General features: G+C 43.7%; 1 protein-coding gene and 1 long non-coding RNA gene across 4 annotated transcripts in view; one reads left to right on the top strand and one right to left on the bottom strand.

Annotated features, from left to right (window-relative positions):
- Nucleotides 1-17,500, top strand: part of LOC125294712 — a 41,191-nt gene that overhangs the window by 22,819 nt on the left and 872 nt on the right. Inside the window, exon 2 of one of the 2 annotated variants that reach the window (XR_007193555.1) lies at nucleotides 11,383-11,569. This is a non-coding gene — a long non-coding RNA (uncharacterized LOC125294712). Of the gene's footprint in view, nucleotides 1-11,382; nucleotides 12,100-17,500 lie in introns of those variants that run through there. The other variant, XR_007193554.1, reaches the window with a different exon arrangement.
- tmem161b (transmembrane protein 161B) overlaps nucleotides 75-17,500 on the bottom strand; it is a 31,566-nt gene continuing 14,140 nt past the window's right edge. Inside the window, exons 11-13 of one of the 2 annotated variants that reach the window (XR_007193553.1) lie at nucleotides 16,735-16,831; nucleotides 14,629-16,301; nucleotides 75-92 (exon numbers count right to left, since the gene is read on the bottom strand). Coding sequence is in view for 1 of the 2 variants with exons in the window: in XM_048243665.1 (XP_048099622.1) it covers nucleotides 15,994-16,301; nucleotides 16,735-16,831 (405 nt within the window). In the remaining variant the exon portion in view is untranslated. Of the gene's footprint in view, nucleotides 93-13,319; nucleotides 16,302-16,734; nucleotides 16,832-17,500 lie in introns of those variants that run through there. The other variant, XM_048243665.1, reaches the window with a different exon arrangement.

Here is a 17,500-nt window from a genome sequence, read left to right as displayed (position 1 = left end):
ATGAATGGGGGCCAGCGTGCTGAAGGACACCATGAGACTTCAGCAAACAACCCCACACACACACACACACACACACACACACACACACACACCTCCCTCCTGATTGGCTGGGTCCAATCAGCCACGGCCCTGGGAACGGAGGCTGGCAATCGCCCTGGTCAATTACAGCAATTTGGCTCTGGCCAATGTCAGATCACACTCATCTTCATGGCGCTTTATTTGGACTCAATATAGGAGTCTTGTACTTATGCCGCAGGATGGAGAGAGAGAGAGAGATAGAGAGAAAGGGACAGTCAATATTCATTGCCTTAATAGCTTATCAGTCTGTGCCTTCTCTTGGTGGCTTTTTGAAGACTGCAGGGACTCTGGGTTTCTTTGATGTGCATTCTCTGTCAATATCTCCATCATAAATAGTGTGTGTGTGTGTGTGTGTGTGTGTGTGTGTAAGTGCATGCAGGTATGTATGTGTGTATGTGCGTGTGTGTGTAGGGGGGGGGGATGTGTAGAGTTTGTGAGGTTTCTATTTTTCATTTATTCAATCCAACCTCAAAGCCTTGGGCTAGATTTCCATAAGCCAGGAAGCTTTGTTGGCAGGTTGAACAGACCACTCTTTCTGGGTGTTGATGCTGTTTCCTGGAATAGATGCTTACTCTGACTGGAGAACAACACAGTATTTTTCTTCATTTTTTAAGTATGGTTCCAGGTCTAAAGCATCAGTATTTTGAAATATCTTGGAAGTTGCTGTTATGCCACAAATCACCTGTGACAGATCTGAGCATTTTGTCATTTCTGTCTTGTAGATGTATTGGTAACTCCTTGGAAAAATCCTTGGTTTAATTTCAACACACACCAAAGCAAGACATACAGTATATATGTAGGCTATTTAATATCTAATCTGATTATTCCATACATCTTTTTAGAGATGTAGCATTTAGCTTTCCATATCACTCATTCACCTCAATGCTGCTTGTGTACCTTTCTGACTCTAATATCAAGGTGGAGTCCACTGTTCTAGTGAATGAATGAATGAATTAATAAATTAAGTAAGTAAGTAGCCAATCAAATTGCATCCCTTCCATCTGTGCTCCTGAAGCAATGTGTGTTGATTAGCTGGACTGAGATGCCGTTTGTCCTTCACATTTACATTCACATTAGCACAGCACACGATCACCAGACACAGTGGAGACACTGAAAGCACAGCAAGACAACATTGAGGAGTAATTCACTGAATTGGACAGAAAATGTCTAGGATTAGACAAACCTTAACAAACCTCACCTTTAAACTATATTAACCAGTGTGTGTGTGTGTGTAGACAGATGATGGAGGATGGAGGACTTTTTATTTTTATTTTTATTTAGTACAACCATGAGAGCATATGTCTCGTCTGTTGTGTACTCAGAGTAATTATGACGTGCCACATCAGTGAAACAGCAACACAGCAACACTCTGAGGTGAGCAGAAGGTGGGGGCAATGTTTCACACCCCATGGGAGCCATTCTACTTGTGCTTACCCTCCTCAGATTTCCATTAGCTTCGCTGTTGAAGGGGCTCTTGTGCTGGAACACTGGAATAGCTTATAGCATTTGTGTGCGTGTAGGCGCCAATAGAAGGTGATTTACATTGGAGGGAAATGAAAACCTGGCCCCTTGTCATTATGGTGTTTGCTGTTGAATATAAATATTAGTTTAAAACACAATTATAGGTGTACAATCAGATAAGTAAACGAGATGCTAAAATTGGTGAGAGGAGGGATACGTGAAATTTCTATTCATTTGTATATGACAACCTACCCACTGTTGGCTATAGCATAATGGAGTTTAGCCTAAGCACTGGCCCATACAGTCGCTGTATGTATTTTCCATTATACTGTGCAAAACAGAATTGTTACATGCAGCGCGTGATTGAAAGCAGCACTGTGTAATTCTCTCTGTTGGCTTTCTCTCCACTCAGAAGGTGTGTTACACTGCCCACATATGTCAGTAGGGCGGCACGCATTGATTCTAAGATGAGCTCAGAGAGCACCGTCTGTTCCTCAGGTTCCGTGTGCAGGTCAGAGGAACACTTTAACACCTGTGGCGCACCTCAGGCTTTTTGAAGCTGACCCCTAAGCAGCGTAGGTACTGTTTAAGAACTGCATGTTGGGTTCCGTATGGGTGCTGCGTCAGTCCTCCTTTTCAGGAGGTACAGAGAACATGGAGGTTGACTGGAGAGTATTGTGTGTCTATTGTGTTACTTGTCATTTCATTGACCCATCAAAGAGGATTATGTAAAGGATATGATTTGCTGTGTTGACCAGTAGCAGGTAGCAGCCTGAGGTGGTGTTAGACTGAAGTGGAGTATTGACGTGGAGTATTGATCTGCTCTTCTTGAGGAGCAAAGCACTTCACAGCAGGGCAGATTTATTATCCAGTCACGGCAAAGCAGAAACGTTTGCTTTTAAACACTTTGAGAGTTAGTCAGTTCCCATGAAACCAGACGGATTTTCCCTCACCTGAACAAAACCAGCCTTTTAAATCAGCCAAATCGTCTATTGAATGCTTAAAGAGCATATTCCCATCTGCCAAGATGTAGCCTACTTCAGCTGCCGACATGACTTTTTATATTTGCCAGCTTTTGACAGGACAGTGCTAAATAGACAGGAAGGGAGAAAGAGAGAGAGATGGGGAGTGGGTCCAGGACCTTAGGGTCCCCATGGGCCTTTAGCAGGGCCGAAGTGGGGCCACTTTTCAGCCCGGCAGTTTCAGACCCAAGACAAGCCCACTTTTTCCATGGTGGTGGAAATTGGATTAATTAAGCAACAGTTCCGTTCTTACTATCCTGTAGTTTTTATTAGTACCATGGTTCAACAAATGTATAAAGGTTATATAATAATTTACTTAAACTGAGAAGTTAACAAACAATATTCCACTATTCCACAAGGATAGGTTGATAAGTTAACACAAACAGAAAGAAAGAAATAAAGCATTTGAAATGTATTCCACTCTTCCACAAAGAGGCATATTGAACTAACGTTTACATGTTTTTCAGCGTGGGTAGCCTAGGCTATCCTATTGGTGTTTGGTGATGTAGGCCTTTACTACACTTCTGAGCAAAAAGGCATGGTTTATCATAGACTACTGCTGTCACTGATCTTTCTTACATTAAATCCTTTTAATTCATATTGTTTACTCTTTTATCCTCTCTACTTGTCCCTCATGGCCTCCTCATCGCTAATGTAGGGCTCATCGTCATCATCATCAGCAGGGACTGGCTGATACTCCGAGGCTACCATTTTTACTGCATAGCCACACAGATCAAGCTTGGGTTTTGTTATCAATATTTGCATAGTATTCGCAAAGTCTATTAATTGCATTGTTGGATAATGCAAAAAGGGTAATATTTGAATTCATTCAATAAGTTGCTTGCGAATAGGTTGACAACGCTAACGTCCATATTACCCAATAATTACGTTGCTAATCATTGCCTAGGCTTACGTCTCTTACCAGTTGCCAGTGTATGTCTTTTTTTTTTAAATCTGGAAGCTTGGCACATTTGGTAAAATCCTCCTCTAATGCCTTCCTTTCTTTTTTACCTGGCCTTTTTAGTCTCTCCTGGCCTTATACTATCCATCTAGCCATAGAGGGAGAAAGATAGCAGTAATCAAAAACATCCACGTTTTCCCTACTTAAATCTTAAGGATCTACAATTAGGTGTTAACTAATATTACTACGCTAGGTTGAAGTACTCCCAAGTGCTATTGCGCCACACATTGTAGTTCTCCTGTTTATTCGCTTGGAAAATCACCACATTTCATGTTGTGTGACCTTACACATTTTTATCAACTGCTCGTGCAACTGTATTTACGTAGGGAAAACGTGGATGTTTTTGATTACTGCTATCTTTTTTGATCTTCCTCCCTCTATAGCTACGTCTAAGCCCACTAGCATAGCAACATGCTAACATATTTGCGCCGCGCACCAGAGAGCGTTTGAGTGCACGTACCGACACGGGAGAGGTATGACTCAACTCGTAAAAGTTAAGGTAAGAACATATATTACTACTGACATTGGGTGGCGTGTTTAAGAGAAGATAGACTAACGTGACAAATGTCAATATGTTTTTCCTTGACTGGCCAAAAAGCGAAGTGGCCCACCGGGAATTCTCCCGATTACCCACCCCGGGCCTGGCCTTTAGTTGTTACAGGACGCAGACGTTGCCACTGTCCTATGGCTCCACCAGCCATCCATCTAACTTTAGCTGTATTGTCACTTTTTAGTATATTTTTTTTTTTTTTTTTTGGGGGCTTTTTATGCCTTTATTGCAGATAGGATAGTGGAGAATGACAGGAAGTAAATGGGAATGAGTCGGGGTGGGATCTGGAAAGGACCACAGGGCGGGAATCGAACCCAGGTCGCCGGCGCACGGTGCAGGTGCCCCAGCCAGTTGCGCCACAGCTGGTGCCTTAAAGGACTTCTCGGTGACCATTCCTGCGTCTTCTCTGCACTTACACCTACTAATGCCCCCACTTAGCAGAGGAAACAATGCACCACCCAGGTCCTTGATAGGCCACATAGGGAAGATGCATTCGAAGGAGAGATATCCAGTCACCATTGTTTTTGATCCCTGAACCTGTCATCCCTGATCTACACTGGCTGTTCCTCACTTGAGTGACATACCTCTGCCTTAGCTGAGCCCTCAGAAAACCCTGGTTCAACATCTAGTAGGCTATGTGACTGCAGTGGAGAAATGTTCCAAAGGTTCTCTTCTATCTGCCTTACCTGACATGAAGGAAGGACAAGATGTCATCATGTCTCTTGATGTGTGTAGATGAGAGTTAATGCTACTAGAGCAAGGGACTGATAAAACTAGGTCAAAGGTGTGCTACCCAGGAACATGCAAAATGAACACAATGAATGCATACCATAACTGTAACATAAATCTGTATGGGAAAAGAACATTTGCTAAATGAATGACTGCAAATGTAATGTTCCTTTATATGATGTGACCTAAACATCTGACAGTGCACGACAGCTCTGGAGGGATTGCATTAACCCTGACATTTTTTAGTTGAAAAGGCCATCCTGTCTTTCAGCATACATGCATGGCTGAGTTGAATGGAATGCTGGCAAGCTGCTTCGTGGCGCTGAATTCTGTCAGAGGTCAATTTGATCTAGAGTGCACTCTGCACCTTAATCACACCGTACACCTTATTCGTGTGAATGTTTGTTTGGTATTTACCTGCTCGATAGCCTACATGAATACGTTTATAATGACACACAGAAGACAGGACTTGTACACTATTTCCATATGGTAGGGTGTCCTGGATATAAAAACGTTTTAGTAAATAAGTATTACTATTTATTTATTTCAGTCAATACACACATATATGTGTTTTTATTTCATATTTCCATTGATTCGCAGACCAGTGGACTGTATGGTTCAGCCTCTTGACAGTAATTCAGATATCCTCCCACATGCCAATCATTCCCCATTTCATTTGATCACCTCCTTGCACCAATCAGTGAGTCCATCTGTTCAATCAGTCCATAGGGCCCGCTATCCGGGGGCCTGTGAAGAGCGATGCATAGGAGAAGGGGCCGAGCCCTCGCGGATACATATTTCATTCGCCGCCAGGCTTTCATCCGCTCGCTTCCTGGTTTGCTGAAAGGACATTGGAATATGTGTCTGACACATGTGGGTAATGATTGCATTAAATTACTGTGGCCTCAGTAGGCCCTCGCACCCCCTTCAACCACCACCCTCTCAACTCGCCCCCAACACCCCTCCAGCCATCCACAACCCTCCAACCCACTGCTCTCAGGTGCTGGAAGATCACCCCTTTAGCTCAGGTCTCTCTCTCTAGTTCTCTCTCTCCATTTCTCTCTCTCTCCCTCATTCCCTTTCTCTTCTTCTTCTTCTTTTTCTTCTTCTCCTCTCTGTCCACCCAGCCCGCTCCTCTCGTGCCTCTCGTTCTCGCCCCCTCCATTCAAAGGGAATGTGTAACTGCATACGAAATGGATCAGGCCGCCTTTCATGGGGCCACAGCTAATGAGACGTTTTACCTTGAAATTGGAGAAAGGAAAGAGAGAGAGAGAGAGAATGAAAGAGAGAGAGAGAGAGAATGAAAGAGACTTGTCGGACAGAGCGGGACGAAGGGCTGGCCATGGCGTCCATTCAGAGAGAGAGCGGCCAGCTCTACAGGGGCCGGGGCGAAACATCATATTAGAGTAGATTACCACTGTGACGCCATGACGTGGGCTCACAAAGCCAAACGCTGCACTCTCCTCACACTCAGCTTGACCCACTTTTTTACCCTTTTTCCCTTTGTGTGTGTCTGTGTGTCCTCGTCTCCCTTCTATATGTGTGTGTACTTGTCTCCCTTCTAGTCGTGTGTGTGTGTGTGTGAATGTGTCTGTCCTTGTCGTCTCTATAAACATGTGGTTTTAAAGTATATTTTTTGGGGGCTTTTTTATGCCTTTAATTTGATTGGACAGCGGAGAATGACAGAAAGCAAGTGGGAGAGAGAGTCGGGGTGGGATCCAGAAAGGGATCCAGAAAGGGCCACGAGGCAGGAATCGAACCCGGGTCGCCGGCGTACGGTGGAGGTGCCCCAGCCAGTTGCGCCACAGTTGGGGCCTCTACAAACATGTGTGTGTATGTGCGTATGTGTGTGTGTGAGTGTGTATGAGTGCGTGCGTGCGTGCGTGCGTGCGTGCGTGTGTCCTTGTCTCCCTTTCACATGTGTTTTGCACAGCCTTACGATTGCAACCCTTGAGGGCCTGCTGAGTGCAACAATTACAGGCAGTCATGGCACAGTGTGTGTGTGTGTGTGTGTGTGTGTGTGTGTGTGTGTGTGTGTAAGGTCATCCTGGAGAGGATCTGGGCAGAGCAGAGGAGAGGTGAGGCGTGGGGACAGGTACTCGTGTGGTTGATTGGAGTCCGGCGCGGAGCATGTGCATGGGGGCCCGCCGATGAAAGGGGACTGGAGGATTTGCGTCCGAGGGGGGGGGGGCCGAAGAACATGTGTTTTGCCCGATTACAACCCCTTGCCCCTCCTGAGTGCCCTCAGCCTCCGCTGGCCACTGTCATGCTAATGAAAGAGCTGGAGAGTGTGAATAGAGGTGTTGGGAGGGAGAGAGAAAGACAGTGTGTGCATGTGCGTGTGTGTGTGTGTGTGTGTGTGTGTGTGTGTGTGTGTGTGTGTGTGTGTGTGTGTGGAGGTGGGGGTAGTGGAGTGGTGGAGTTGCTGCTAGTTATCAGAGTGCTAATTAATGTGTGCAGCAGGGGTGTGAAGGTTATATGTATTCTAATGAGAAACACGAGTGTGTCTGTGTGTGTGTGTGTGTGTGTGTGTGTGTGTGTGTGTGTATGCAAGCAAGTGCATGTATACTGTGGGGAATGAAAATGAGGCCTACAGACTATTTTGATTGTCAGACTAGACCCTTCAGTCCAGACCGCATCATTTTATATAAATTTTCTCTCTCTCTCTCTCTCTCTCTCTCTCTCTCTCTCTCTATATATATATATATATATATATATATATATATATATAATGTATTAAAATGTATTAAAATATTCAAATACTGGAATAATAAAATATTGTCAATAAAATTGACAAACAAATTTTAATATATATATATATATATATATATTAAGTTTGAGTGAACACATACACACATACAGAAATTTATGAAATTTAGTAGATGATTATCCTCATAAAAATGAATTACACTAGTACTGACTAAACAGCCATTTGAAAGAAAACATCCAGATACCCACTGTCTTCTCAGCTGTGCTGAGTGTACTGTACTAGCAGCGTGCAGGTTATTAGGCACTGTGTGCCCCTCCACTCTCCTCCATCCTGAAGGAGACCCAGACGACCTGCACTGTCTGGTTTTCTGTCTTGTTCTGTTTTTTTCCCACAGACCAACCACCACCACTGCCTGCTGTCCACTGGCTTTGGCATATGGTGGCAAGGACTAGTCATTGTCTCGAGCTGTCGAGCAGGAACACCCCCACCCCCAAACACACACACACACACACACACACACACACACACACACACACACACACACACACACACACACACACAAATACAAACACACCCTACACACTATATGTGGTCACCACACACACACACACACACACACACACACACACACACACACACACACACACACACACACACACACACACACACACACACACACACACACACACACACACACACGCACACACACGCTAACCCCAGACACAGACGGAACATGTGTCTAGAGTAGACTCCCTCCGTGCTGCTTGTGCCCTCTCCCACAGTGCAAGAACAAACAAACACACTTACACTTGCGCTCCTTGCTTACTTTAACCATTACTCCAACATAAGTGCTGTGTATTATGTCTTACTGTTTTGTTAGACTAACTGTTGTTTTTGTCATATTTTCTGTCTGTTCATGTAGGCCTATTCACCTTTAGCTGAGGTTTAGCTGAAGTGGATTTCAACTCATATAGCCTTGGTTTAAAAATACAAAGACCCAAGACACAATTAAATGTCTATCCATAGATATGTCTAACCATGAAGCAATTGTGAAATGCAAACTTTACCGTGTGTGTAGGCTACTTACCTGATACAGGTAGTGCAGATAATTTATCATAGTGTTTTCTCTGTTCTTTTGCTCTTCTGTTTGAAGGGCATGACTCGCTCAGTCAGTCTTAAAGTTCAGATTAGCCAGCTAGCGAATTATCAGACATTATCAGAATTATCAAATTGTGTTGTTTTTAACACATTTGTTTTAAAATGTGAAATGTGTTTTCACATTTGAGTGTATTACCCAGAAATCATTGTGTATTTATATTTGACCAAATTAAATATAATTAATTCCTGAGTCCTGTTGGCTTTCTCATACTATATTATTATTTATAAAATGACCCTGCGCCCACTGAACCCATCATAAACGGATAGCATTTAAAGCTCTGCACTTGATCCTACTCACAAGGCTCCCTGGAGGCTGAGACCCCGCTCAATTGCCCGTCTTTGCTTGATAGTAGAATGCCAGGCTGGGTAAACAGGGCACAGCTTGGCACCAATGTGTCTGGTCTGACAGAAATCAGGCTGATATCAAGCTGAAATGTGTCGATATGGTGATGGATCTGGGACAAACCTGCTACCCAGGAGTCCAGATGTTTTATTTTTTATTTTTTTGATGAAGTGCGAATACTAATTATGTGTTGTTCCCAATTTGAGTGCACAAGCAATTACACAAAAAAGCGCAACCAATTACACGGGGAAAAAAGTAGTTTAGGGAGCCGCTTTCGGACGACCACAAAGTCAGACCAACGAGGTCAGACACACAAGAGTCCCCTGCGTCCGTCTGAAATGGTGATAGCTCCGCTTAAAACAAACAGCTGTTAATGAACAAGGGCCTGAACACACATGCGGGTCAGGCCTACAGAGAATTAGTTAAAGCTCATGTTCCATCTTCTCAGTGGTACTGATCTAAAATTCCCCTTTATCACCTCTCCTCTCCTCTCCTCTCCTCTTTTCTTCTTGTTCCTTTTTTTTTCTTTAGTAGGCCACTCTGATGCCCGTGGCAGAATGTACTCTATTTTTAATTTGTTGAAAATGACACTTCACTCTGTCAGCCTTCAAAGTGAAAGTCGCAATTGTCAAATCAAATTATTTTTCATATTAAAAACGGAGGAGTCCCCTGCTCTGGCGGGAGTGTCTCTCTTTTCCCCCCTTAAATAATCTGAAAATACTGCGGCGAGGAGAGAGGGGCCTGTGCTTTCAGGTCAAAGACGGCAACTGTGACCCATTTCCACTTCTGCCTCCTGTTTGATTTTTTTTTTTTGTCATCCCAAAATTTCACTGGTCTCTGTGTCTTATTGAACAAATCTCTCTCAATGCAGTTTTTGGAAAATTATCTATTTTGTCTTGGGATGCCATTCATATCATCCACATTGTAGCAACAAAATCAGAATGACAAAATAAGGAGAAAAAACATCTAAAAGGATGAGGAGGAAAACCCCAGTGTCTCCGTGTGCTTTGTGTGTCAGTAAGAAATGACATCCAATCCTGTTTAATTTAACTCTAAATAGTCTTTGCAATCAGTGAAATGACAGTAAGTCAGTTCTTATTAATCCATAGCCAGGGGGCTCAGTGAATGATGATACCTTGGCAGAGTGCTCTTTCAATTCTCTGAGCTCTTACCTTAAATTCATGTCTAAATTACCTCTGAGGCATAAAATATACAGTAAGTGCAAGGGTACATGACTGCACATCTTCTCTAGTACCATGTCAGGCCCTTGCTTCCAGGCCAGTGCAGTCTTGTGAGATTGCTGGTATGGAATGATATTTCCTCCTTGTCTTTAACATAGCCATTACCACAGTGACTTCTCTAAACGTGGGCTCCCATAACTATTGCCCAGGGAATCCAAAAAAAAAACTGTAATTGGAAAAAAAGCTGAGAATCCATGAACAGATTTACTCACTAGTACTTTTTCACTTCAGTTTGAGTGTGTTTTGGAGTCCCCCCCGCCCCCCTTCTTGCTGGCTGTTGAGAAACCCTTGACATCTTGAAGACAGGGGGAAAAAATGACAATAAAATGGCAAAAGCTGTGTTTTTTATATACTGGGACAGTAGGCCTATATATCAGTCTCCCCACTTTGATAGTTTTTTCGATCAATGCTTATTTATAAGATTCTTTGATAACCACAGTGGCTGTTTATAAGATCCTTTCATTTCGTACTCCATTGCCTGGCCTGTAAAGTACAGCTCCGAGGGCTCGGAGGACTTACTGTGACTATGAAACACAAATGTCTGAAGGAGGCCTTTTGCAAGGTCGGTTTTGATATGAGGTGTGCTGGTAAAATACACTGGATCTCATCTTTCATGTCTCATGATTGAATGCAAATACACATATATCAGTGTGTGTGTGTGTGTGTGTGTGTGTGTGTGTGTGTGTGTGTGTGTTTTGTGTGGGAAAAATCATCAAATCTCACAAATTGAAGAGTCACAGAAGCTAAATAACCCCCAGATTTATTTCACAATGCAAAATCTATGCAGTTGGAGGAGAGAAAAGGCACTCACAGGAAGAGCTTTTTTGCATGCTGCTGATATTTTTTTTTTAATTAAACAGTTGCTAGGTTACAGCCAATCTTTGATGGTACAGTGGAAGGGTGGGATTATGGTTATGGGGAGGGGCTCAGTCACAGCTCACACAATGAACACGTCCTCTATTCACACAAACACATTAAAACACACACACAAGCATTTCTAAAAAGGCGACAGAATGGCACTGAATACAGTGATTTATCTGATTTATTCTCATCCATTCTTCCCTGTCTCTCTCTCTCTCTCTCTCTCTCTCTCTCTCTCTCTCTTTCTGCTTTTCTCGTTGGCTCGTAGATCAGAGGAGTGGAGTGTTTTCTCTGTCGGCATCACATCGTTTTTCACCTCCACTGGTGACTTCCTGGCGACACCAGTCCTGTGGCACTCTGGGAAAAGCTGAAGGCCGAGGATGCCTCTGGCAGACGTACCCTGGCAACTGTCTCGGGGGCGTGTGTATGCAGGCTGTGTGTGTGTGTGTGTGTGTGTGTGTGTGTGAGAGAGAGAGAGAGTGTGTGTGAGTGTGAGCTCCACCAAAGAAAGTGCAGCTTCAGTTTGGAGCTTCAGCCACATCCAAGGGCAATCGCTCCACAGGAATGACAGAGAATGCCAATTCTGACATAAATCTCACAAACCTTGCCTGAAAACACCGGGCCTCATAATTTTATCCACAAAGGTTTTCTCTTGCTCTCTCTCTCTTTCTATCTTTTTTCTTTCTTTCTTTCTGTGTCTCTCTCTCTGTCTCAATTTTTGCCCCACCCCTCCCATCTCCAGAGATAATGGCACAATTTACACCCATGCATTGTGAAGGATGAATGCATTGTGAAGGCTGCCTTTTAGACTTAATAGTGATTTCCCCCTCAGAAATAACAGCGTTTTTTTCCTTAAAAGGAATAGGGAAAACATCTTAAAAAGAGATTTGTCCTTTTCTGTTCACATTCTTGCTTTAATGTTGTTTTTTCAAACTCTTTTCTGCCAAATATGCTAAATTGATTCTGATTAAATACAGGCACTCTGCTTTTTGAATGTACTATTTTTTTTAACATCTTAAAATAATAATAATAATAATAATAATAATAAAAATTGGGTTGTTAATGTTTTACTCAAGAGAGAGAGGGAGGTGCCATACATCAACACACTCTGGTCCTCTCCTTTCCGCTCCACCACAGGAATCCTGCTGACCACGGTCACCAAGTGTCCCAGGGGATCCCCTATTGACTGGCTAATGACCTGTGCTCCCCAAAGACGGCAATGGCTCAAACAAGTGGCCTTGTCCGGGCCAGAGGAGGTGACAGAGGTTCATAAACTGGCCAGTCAGCGCCCTGACAAAGGGAACGTCTTGTACCCAGTTAATAAACAACAAAAACCCATTGAGGGTCAAAGGTGGACTAATTGGTTTTCTGGCACTTACACATTATTAAAATAAACAATCATCAAATGTACTATTTTTGTTTCCTTTAAAAAAAAATGTTTAGTTTACTTTAGATATTTTGTCAAATCAGCTGCTGAAAAGCAACTTCATTACATCATTAAATTTTCTAGTATTTATTGATACGGCGTTGATCACTGTTTGTCTGTGTACCAGAGACCGACATGTGCAGCAAACGCTTCTTTCTTCAGAGCATGAGCAGAATAAATCACCACTTAACACTCATATCAGCAGCCACTAATATTAGTTATTCAAAATTAGCCCAAAAATCCAGTTTGCACAAAAAATGAATGTCATCAAACTGAGCTGTAATCACTCACATAATTAATCCACTAAATGCTGATATTTTAGCAGTGCTGTTTGAATCAACAGAGCAGAAAAGGAACCTTGGCATGGTTCTCTTCCAGTGGGTGCTATTGCAGTTTTGTACACCAGGGGGCAGTCTGTTCTGATTATTACCTCCACACGGTTTGGGTGTGATGAGAATGAAGACAAAACCAGATCTGCAAACATCCTGGGAAAGCATGGTGATTTAAACTGGTTCTCACTTAAATTTACATGTTAATTTCTCAGCATATTCTCTTATATGATGGGGCCCTAGATTTGTTTCAGGGTAACAGTAAATGTTATGAAACCAGACATCAGATCAGTTGTCTCGGTCACAGAAACAAATCTCTGTACTTCTTACAGGTATGAGTGTGTTGGCTTTAGACGATTAACCGACTCTTCTGACCTCGTATTCCATTTGTCCCATATCATCTTAAGTGAAGCACCAGAATAAAAATGAAATTGCACGGAATCATTTTTTTCCCCCATCATATTAATTTATTAAAACAAACTAAACAGAGAGAAACATAATAAATACACAGAGAAATATCAATACTTGGAAAAAAAAAACATACACTCAAGTAAGACAAACACAGCCCAGAAGGCTGATGGATTGTAAAAGTTTCCCCGGCTTCAAAACTGATACCCCAAGGAGGGGGATAAAGAATATGAGAAAAATCAAACTATTCAAATGTACAGCTGATTTGTCTTTGATGCAAATAAAACTAATCAAAATAAAACCATAAATGGCTGAATAAAAGACACCGTTTCAAAAGATCATTTGGCATTAGGATTAGAAATGTATACACGCGCAATTGTTTATAACAAATTAAAAATCAATTGTAAAATTAGGACCATTTTTGGAGGGGGTTGCGATTAGTGCGATTAACGGAATACTGCAACGACCTGATCTTTCCGGAAACAGCGGTTCAAGTCACCGCGGACACATGCAACGAGAGAGAAAGAGATACAACGAGAGAGAGAGAGAGAGAGAGAGTCTGCGGGAGTACACCATGAGCCGAGATGTCAACAGGCCAAGTAGAACAGGCCCGGGCGTGGCGAAGGCTGTCAGTATCTGCTCAATATTCCCACAATGCATTTGCAGTCCAGCTGAACCCCAAAACGGAAGGGGGGGACCACGTGAGACACAAAGGGCCAATGGCGCAATGCAAAACCAGAATCTCCCTGCAATACTGACACCCAAAAGAATCCTCCCAGTCCCCACGTCACTTGCAAAGCAAGTCCCTGTACATAACAAAGGACCAACAAATGGGTATAAACCAGAGCACATTGTGAGCAAAGGATTTGCCTGACATGAAGCAAATCCATTGATGTAGTTGACAAAAGTCCACTAACTAACTGACTAACAGAACCGGTCATCACGGTTAAATAGGTGTTACAGGTTGCTCATATTTGCATAAATCAATTTGTTCATACATGAAATTTTCATTAGTTAGAAACAAACAAACAAACAAAAACTAGGCAGGATCTTTACATTCATAGTGTGCTTCCTCTCTGATGTTTAAAAGAGAGTCAGGATAAGACTTTCCCAACCCTTTCCGATGAAAGAGTTCAAATAACGTTTTTTAATGTTAAACGTTTCTGCTAAAAACGAACAAAACATGAGAATACTACATCAGTCATCCGATATGATTGTAACATAACCGTCCATACTTCACATGTGGTGGTTTAACAGAGAAGAAATGAAATTCACTTTATGAGACCCACTTTGAGCTTCTTCCATGAAATGATCTGTCTTTATAAATACTCACACTCACACTCACACTCACACACACACACACACACACACACACACACACAGAATTTCCTTGACTGTGCGCTGCGTGACTAATACCTCATCTTCTCACTGGCGACTAAGACGGTGGGGCCATGTGCACCAACCCCCTAGTGGGTTGTATTGGCACGTTCTCAAATGAATTCAAAGACTTTGCGTTAGGACAGCGTAACAATACTAACAAAAAAACAAAAGTTACTGATTTGATCCACCAACGTTAAACATAATAACACCAAAATAAAAATCTGTCACGAAGTGTGCTCCTAGACTCCTCGAGGGCCCTGCGTTCAGAGCGGAAACGTTCGGTCGTCGGGAGGCCGGGTGAGCAGTGCAGATGGATGAGACCAAAGGGTAAAATAAAAGGAAAAAGAAGAGGAGAATCTCTTCAACAGTGCTTTGCAGTGAAGCTCTACATGCTGATTTCATTGATCAAAATGCCCTTTTTGATTCTCAAACCCCCAGAACACAGCAGGAGTTATCTGTAGCCCGAGGGCATACAAACACTGACTTACTTTCACAGCGACTCAGACACACACACACACACACACGCCAGCAGCAGCAGGCATGGGGGGGGGGGGGACATCCATACAAACTTAGCTTGAACATAAAAAGATGCTCAATGAAGGCACACACATACAGCGAAAAAGGTCTCAGTCAAAGGATTTGTCAACACACACCCTCTCATCCACTCACATTAACACACGCCTCCCCTCAGTCAAAAGGACTACAGCCGATGAACATGACCTGTGGGAGGCACTCATCTCTTCATTCCATGAACAATCTACACCGGTAACTACTAATGGACAAAACAATTTATAAAAAAAATCTAAACAAACAAATAAACAAAGCATTTTAAAACTCTCCATTGTCCATTAAAAAGAATATAAATATCTATATGAGGCAATGCCAATGTGGGCCTCTCCTCTCCCTCCGTGCTCCTGCCAAAAGTGTCCCCCTCATGCGCTTCCCCGGAGCATCCGCCCTGAACTTCAGTTCCGGCCCACCTCTCCTCCCTGAACCCCCAGCAGTCCTGCTTCCCCCAGTCTTCATCAACAATTATTACTGTTACCACCATTATTATTTCAATTATTATTATTATTATTATTATTGATCATGATATTACTCCCATTAATAGTAGCAGGTCCTGCTCCAGTGACATGTGGTGTCACAGTCGAACTGAAATAAAAACGATAAAACGACAAAAGTCATCTGTGAAGGAAGCACATCGTAGAAGAGCTTTGCTGATATGATGTCGTGAGAGGGGGTGCGTGGAGAGTTGGGTGAGTGAGGTCCGAAGCCCTGAGTCCTCGGCTCGGAAACCCCCACCTCAGCCAGGTCTGGTCAGGTCCGGTCCAGTGGGCTACGCGGCCATCAGGTACTGGTGGTAGAAGAGGCCAAAGAGGGAGGTGGAGAAGAGGCAGGCAGCGATCCACCAGGTGAGGAAGGACAGCAGACCGCGAAAGAGCAGGGGGCTGAAGACTGTCCGCAGGCCGCCCAGGGCCACTGACAGCTGGGCCACGGACGGCGCGACCCCGCCTCCGGCCCCGGTCTCCGTAGCGACGGGCCCTGACGCTCCTGCTCCTCCCACCACAGTGGCGGCAGCTTCAGGGTTCACATGCAAAGGGCAAGGCTGGTCCTCTTCAGGATACACCCACCACGAGTGACCGCCTGGATGGACAGGAGAGAGAGACAAATAACTAAACAAACAACAATATAACACTCACTCACAATATTCATACCAATAAAGCCTTTATGGAAGAGAGAGATAACAAACCAAGTATTTAGTACACACCTAACAAAGCCAGACACGGACACACACACACACACACACGAAAAAGGAAAACCACTGACTGTAAATATAGATAGTCCAGTTGTATATATACAGTCAATGAAGAAAACCATCTTAACTGCAGTCATGAACGTACAGTCATGTCATGTCCTAGACACCAACACCTTTTGGAGTTGAACTGTCAGCTTAATTGGTCAACGGCTTGGTGCTCAAGGCCTTTGAGCCAAAAGACTACTGTTAATCAATAAATCACTCAATCACACGCTCGCTCACTCACTCACTGACTGAACCAATCCCTTTGAAGCGGCTCACCTAAAGTTTTTAGCAGCAAGGTTGTGTGCAGCAGCATCACCAGAGGGGCCATGTACTGGAGTGCGATGACACATAGGTAGTAAAAGACCCGCGCCACCTGCAAGTAAACACAGACAAGAGGGGCAGTCCCAACCGTCAGGAGAGAGGCAGATGAGAAAGAGAGAGAAAAGAGGGGGAGGTCAAAAAAAAAAAAAAAATGAGACCAGGGAACGTATAAGGAAAATATGCCCAGAAATTATACTAAAATGGACTCTTCAAAAAGCAATGAGAGAAAGAGAGAGGAATGGGAAGAGAGGGGGAGAGAGAGAGAGAGAGAGAGAGAGAGAGAGAGAGAGAGAGAGAGAGAGAGAGGAAAACAGAAAGTAGGCATTCAGACGGTCTAGCTATCAGGGCATAGGAGCATCCATTTGCAAGTCTCACTTAGGACTTGGCACATCAAACGGCCTCCTCTCCTCCTCCGTCTGCGTAGAGGGATGGGCTAGAGAGGACGGGGGAGGAGGTGGAGGTGTTTTGGGTGGAGGGGAGGTTTTGATCTCCACGGAGGCTCCACTAAGCCCAAATGGCGGGCTCATTTCACTGATACGGCTGGGAGAGGTTGAAAGCAAGAGTGGGGGGTAGGGTGGGGTGGGGGATGAGAGGGGGTGTTGCAACAATACTGCACCATTTCCCCCTTTTAGCGCAGACATGGTTCTTTTTGTTGGCGTTAGCACATCTGCCCCCAGTGACGGCTTGAGGTGGACGATGCTGCATTAGAGCGCACCCAACT

Source organism: Alosa alosa, chromosome 5 (genome assembly GCF_017589495.1).
Source record: "Alosa alosa isolate M-15738 ecotype Scorff River chromosome 5, AALO_Geno_1.1, whole genome shotgun sequence".
Taxonomy (NCBI): domain Eukaryota; kingdom Metazoa; phylum Chordata; class Actinopteri; order Clupeiformes; family Clupeidae; genus Alosa; species Alosa alosa.
This window is presented reverse-complemented; position numbering and strand designations above follow the sequence as displayed.